Source organism: Zonotrichia leucophrys, chromosome 3 (assembly GCF_028769735.1).
Source record: "Zonotrichia leucophrys gambelii isolate GWCS_2022_RI chromosome 3, RI_Zleu_2.0, whole genome shotgun sequence".
In the NCBI taxonomy this organism is placed as follows: domain Eukaryota; kingdom Metazoa; phylum Chordata; class Aves; order Passeriformes; family Passerellidae; genus Zonotrichia; species Zonotrichia leucophrys.
In genome coordinates, this window is record NC_088172.1 from 71009984 (window position 1) to 71015126 (window position 5143).

Below are 5143 nucleotides of genomic sequence, written 5' to 3' on the forward strand. Positions count from 1 at the left end.
GTTCCATTACCCAACAGAAAACGGTAAGGGAGCAGCTTGCTTTTCTGCAGCCAAAAAAGCCCCAAGGTGAGCAACCTCCCACTCTCCCCCTCTCCTAAGTCACAGAGGTCAGTGCAGCAATAGCTCAGATATGGCTTTGTGCACCCATAACCTGCCAGAATGTGACTTGAGATTTCTGGATCTTCTCCGCTTGCAGTCTGTTCTTATGCTGTTGCAGCAGCCAATGCCATGACATCAGGACATGTAGGCTTATGTGAGCTGGCATTCAGCTTGGTAAGTCAGGTTCAACTACCACTGAAATGCAGCTGGCAATTCAACATACACAGTCTGGCCATGAATCTTCCTGAACACATAATTGTGTCCCCAGCCTCTGTTTGAAATGACAGAAACTACACCCAGTCACCCCATCTAAACATGAGGCCATGGATTTCAAATCCTAATTCTGTGCTATTTTAAGAAACAAACAGAATTCTTGTCCTTTGTTGTATTTATCCACAGCACTTCAGACATACATTTTATAAACAAAGTATGTCATTGTGAGGTGGTCATGACACAAGCAGAGACGACAAGCAGTCTCAGATGGCAACTCTTTATTATTGAAAATGGCTGACTTTTATACACTTTCTAATTGTTCATGCTTCTTCTACCCCAACTATTGGCCACAATAAATCAACATAACACCATTGGTGAAAAATAACAGTGACTTCAGGCTAACTTTCTAAAAATGCTTCGTCCAGCTGCAAAGTTCTCTCCTTATCTTTCTTCAATTCATCTCTTCTCTCGGTCTCCTTGGTAACAGCTTTGGAGAGAGCTCCTTATCAGCCTCTTCTTGCTTCTCAGCTTATCTTCGTTAGCTAACAGGCCTGCTGTTAGCCCTTTCCACAAAAATACTTTTATTAGCTAGTACATGGGTTATTTTAAATCAAGAATTAGAATACAGTTGGTATTAAACTATTGTTTCAGTTCATTTCAATGAAGTCAAAATTACTGTAGATTACCCTCAGAAGGTAATATTTATCTGGCAAAAAAAGGTTTTAAAAAATATAGATGGAATTTCCTTTTCCTCTTTTTATTTTGCATGTTTTGGCAATATAGTTTAAATCAGATAACTTAGCTAATAGAGCATAACACTAAGTGAAACCAGAACTTAATGGGAACTGTTACTAGACTGTTTAATTGATTTGTTCCTGCTTCTGATGTGAAAATTATCCCATCATTACATTTATGTTTCCAATTTACTAAATTAATTCTTTTTCATTATCCTTTCTGCAACAGCTCTATCCAAGAAAAACATCTTGAGTATTTAGAGATACTCCAGACACTTCATCCAGCTTATTGGGTAACTGCTTTAAAGAATGGCCCTAGATAGAGAAAAGTCTTGTATTGTTTCTCCTTGTTTTTACAGAAGCATCATAATGGTGTTTTCCTCTCTGGACACCAGCAGCCACATTCATCCTGGTACAGAATGGAAACAGAATGGAAAAATATACTCGGGTGTGGCCTCTACAGACCACACTGTCACCTGAGTGTGCAGTTACTGTGTTTTTTCAGAGTCAGACATGAAAAGAAATGGCTGGCCATGTGCAAAACAAAGAGCAGTCTCTTCTAAAACAAGAGACCCTTTATACAACAAGCAGGCTCAGCATGTCACTTCAGCATGATGCAGTGGCAAGAGAATATGAGCCTCAGCTTAGATTAAAAAATGGTAACCTGGTGTAATATATATCTATAGATCTATATCTCCTTCAAGCCCATGGACAGACTTGCGAATTATTAGTATTTGTTATTTTAAATATCAGCTGTATCAGAAACCTTATTCTGACCTAAGTTCTACTACCCTGCTGCTGTGCAAACAGAGCAGTCAGTTACCCTGTAGCTCCTTTGGGATGCTGTTGTAAGCAAAGTTGTTGCTTTTGTATTAGGTGGTATGGTTAGGTTACTTCAGGGATCCCTCTAATCGTTTGGATCCATTTCCATTTTTCCACAGTATCCCTGACAGGCTCAATGATCTTTATTATTCTTGTCTCAATCATTGGTTCTAAGAAATGTTAGTAGCAACGCTTTGCTCATCAGCTAAACCAGTGACTGCTTCCATGCTCTTCAAATGGAAACCAATGTCTTAACTCAGGCCTCTTCCTTCAGAAGGTGTGACAAGTCAGTGTCACTGGTTCAGGTAACTGTGTTACTGTAATTGGATTGCTTTCAGTATATGCCCATTTCCTCAAAGGAATAGGTGAGGTCTGTCTCTGTACTCTTCCTTGACCTCATGTCTCAGCAGTCTTGGCCAGGTAAGACAAGGAATGCAGGCTGCTTCACCTTTTCTAATGGACAATTGGGAAAGGAGTTCCAAATTTAGTGAGTATTTCTTTTCTTTTTTTCCCTCTCCTCAGTGTAGGAGCAACATATTTTAATCCAACCTAAACTCCTTATCAAATAATTTAACCCAAACCAGTAACAGCCTCCTCTAAAGTGACTGCCATCCTATGCAAGACTTAACTGCATTAACTTAGGTTCCTTTGTTTAATTTGACATGAATGCTTTTTGTATATAGAATTTCGTCTACATACCTATTTCATAGTAGATTTCTGTACTTCTAATTGCTGCCCACATACCAGAGACTCTTCTGCCAGTAGCCTAAACCTCCTGTTCTCAAAAGATCTGTCATGGAATTATTCTAAAATATAAAATTTGATTTCTCATATGTGATCTGATACTCATCCTGGTGAATATATAGCACACTGGTTTGAAAACCACAGACTTGTCAACAAGTGTTTACATTTCCATTTAATATGAGAATACTTCCCCATTATGTAGTAAGAATATGAGGCAAAGAAAAAAATAAATTAATGTCATGATCTGGGAAAGAGAAACCTTACTGTTTTAGAGAGTCATCTCCTACATGTAGTGAAAATATCACATATTCCTTATAAAGTTGTAGACAGTACTGTAATACATAGGACATAATTTTCCAGTTTCCTGGAAGAGAGTGATGAGAGTTATTTACAGACAATTAGCTTGTATTTTCTTCAGAATAAATCACATGAATTACACATGCAAACTGGAGTAAGGAGGGATTATGTAGCAGTGCCATTAAAACAGTCAGAAAAGCCACTGATCCTATAGTTCAATCTGAGCAGTCATACACCTGAGCGAGACCAAGAACAGTTTCTCCAAAAAGTCTGATCAAAATTCACTGATAGAATCAGACAGAACAATGATATTAGTTCTGAAGAGTATGACAGTACAGTAGCACTATTGAAAATATCCCTGTTTTATCCATTTCAACAAAAATCATAATCTGAATTACAAGTATACTGCATATCTGCATAAGCACCAAGATAATATAAAGTAAAAGCTTATTCATCAAGTCCCTCTGATAAATGGTCCCCGATAAAAAAGCAAATTTTTAATGTACTTTTAAGTACTTTTGGCAAGAGATATAAGTTCCATAATAGAAAAACCACTGCAAAGTCCGAAAAAAATTCTAAAACTTGTAAAAAAAAAATCAAAGGTAGAGCATTTCTAATAGTCTGAGAAATAATGAAATTCACTCCAGTTCCTGAGATAAACTGTAGATCAGTTGTGAGGATTTACCAGATTGTACCACACTTACTTTCTCACCTTCTCTTACACACTGCACACAAGGTCAGAACTGAAGATTCTGCTAAGCTTACGAGTCAGCAAAGCATGTGAAAGCTCAGAACATTCAAATTTTCCTTTCCACTATAAATACAAGAGACTGGCAGCTTAGGTCAGAGACAGACAGACTTCTGCAACAGTCTGTCAAAATAATTTCCAGACAGAGGCAGTTGCTTTAAATTAACTGCACTTGCATCACTTAATATAGTTGTGTGCTTCTGTCTGGTTTTCACTGACAACTGTGCTCTTATTCATCCCTCTGCTGTTTAAAAGAGACCATAGATGAGTTCAAACTCCTAGGGTCAGACTTTTAAAAAGAGCATCTGTCACCTAACAGCTCAGCAGGTCTCTATGCTGGAACCATCATCAACGTGCTTCATTGCTACCAGCCATATGGTCAGTTTCTAACTTAGCATTAGAGTTGTGCTCCATCTTCTGTAACACTGCTGGAAGATCCAGTACAGAAGAAATAATATAATGAGGTACGGGGGAGGTATCTACTGGGGCAGTCATTGCTTTGTTTAACCAGACCGTTGCTTTCAAGCCAGCATTCAGGCCTCCTTGAATATCTGTATCTAGAGAGTCACCGACCATCACACACTCCGCGGGCTGCACCCCCAGGAGATCGCAACAGTAATGGAATATGGATGCCGCCGGTTTCTCCTCTTTCTGCTCTCCCCCCACAACGATGGCGTCGAAGTAGGGCTGGCAGGCGCACGCCTCGATCTTCTCCCTCTGCGTCTGCCGCTCGCCGTTGGTGAGGAGCAGCAGGCGGAGGCCTTTCCGCAGCTCGGTCAGCATGGCCCGCGTGTCCTCGGCCAGCGTCAGGTGCTGCAGCCGCGTCGTCTTCCACAGGTAATAGCACTCGGCCGCCAGGTCGCGGTTCGCCTCCCCGCCGATGGTCTCCTGGATCGCCTCCTCCCAGTGCGAAATCCGCAGGTCTGTGATGCACATCTTGGCGGGATCGTGGCACTCCTTGAGGAGCTTGGCCTGCACCTTATCGCAGACGGCGCGGGCCTCTCCCTCCCCGTAGTGGTGCTTGGACTGCAGGGCGCTTATCACCTGCAAGGGACGCGGGGGCGCGCGTCAGGGCGCTGCGGGGCCGCGCGGCGCGCTCCCGGGAGCGGCGCCCGGCCGCGTGTCAGCGGGGGAGGGAGCGGGACACGCGCGGCACCGGCACCGCCGCCGGGCCGGGAGCCACGGCGGCCGCGGGAAGGGGGACGAGGGCAGTACCTCCTCGATGGCGCGCCGCCCCGCCGCGGCCGTGTCGATCAGCGTGTTGTCCAGGTCGAAGAACACCGCCTTGACGCCGTGCAGCCCCATGGCGCCGCCTCCCGCGAGAGCCGCCCCGCTCGGACGGCGGAGGGGAGCGCCCCTGACCGCCGGCAGAGCCGCCGGTGCCGGGCACAGCGCGGCGGGGCCGCCCCGGGCCCGCCCCTCACGTCAGGGCCGCGGGGCGGGGCCCGGGCCAAAACGGCGCTGCCCGGGGCGCGCTGGGCGGCGC

General features: G+C 44.4%; 1 protein-coding gene across 1 annotated transcript; it reads right to left on the bottom strand.

Annotated features, from left to right (window-relative positions):
- Positions 1 to 573: 573 nt before the first annotated feature.
- On the bottom strand, positions 574 to 5053 carry NANP (N-acetylneuraminic acid phosphatase). Its single transcript, XM_064708760.1, has 2 exons — positions 4873 to 5053; positions 574 to 4701 (listed from the first exon to the last, which is right to left on the bottom strand). The coding sequence occupies exons 1-2, from the start codon at positions 4960 to 4962 to the stop codon at positions 4006 to 4008; spliced, it is 786 nt and encodes a 261-aa protein (XP_064564830.1). The 5' UTR covers positions 4963 to 5053; the 3' UTR covers positions 574 to 4005.
- Positions 5054 to 5143: the final 90 nt, after the last annotated feature.

Coding starts and splice junctions, on each gene's coding strand:
- NANP (XM_064708760.1), bottom strand. CDS start 4,962: ATGGGGCTGCACGGCGTCAAGGCGGTGTTCTTCGACCTGGACAACACG. Junction 4,702..4,872: donor GGCGGCGCGCCATCGAGGAG/GTACTGCCCTCG, acceptor CGTCCCTTGCAG/GTGATAAGCGCCCTGCAGTC.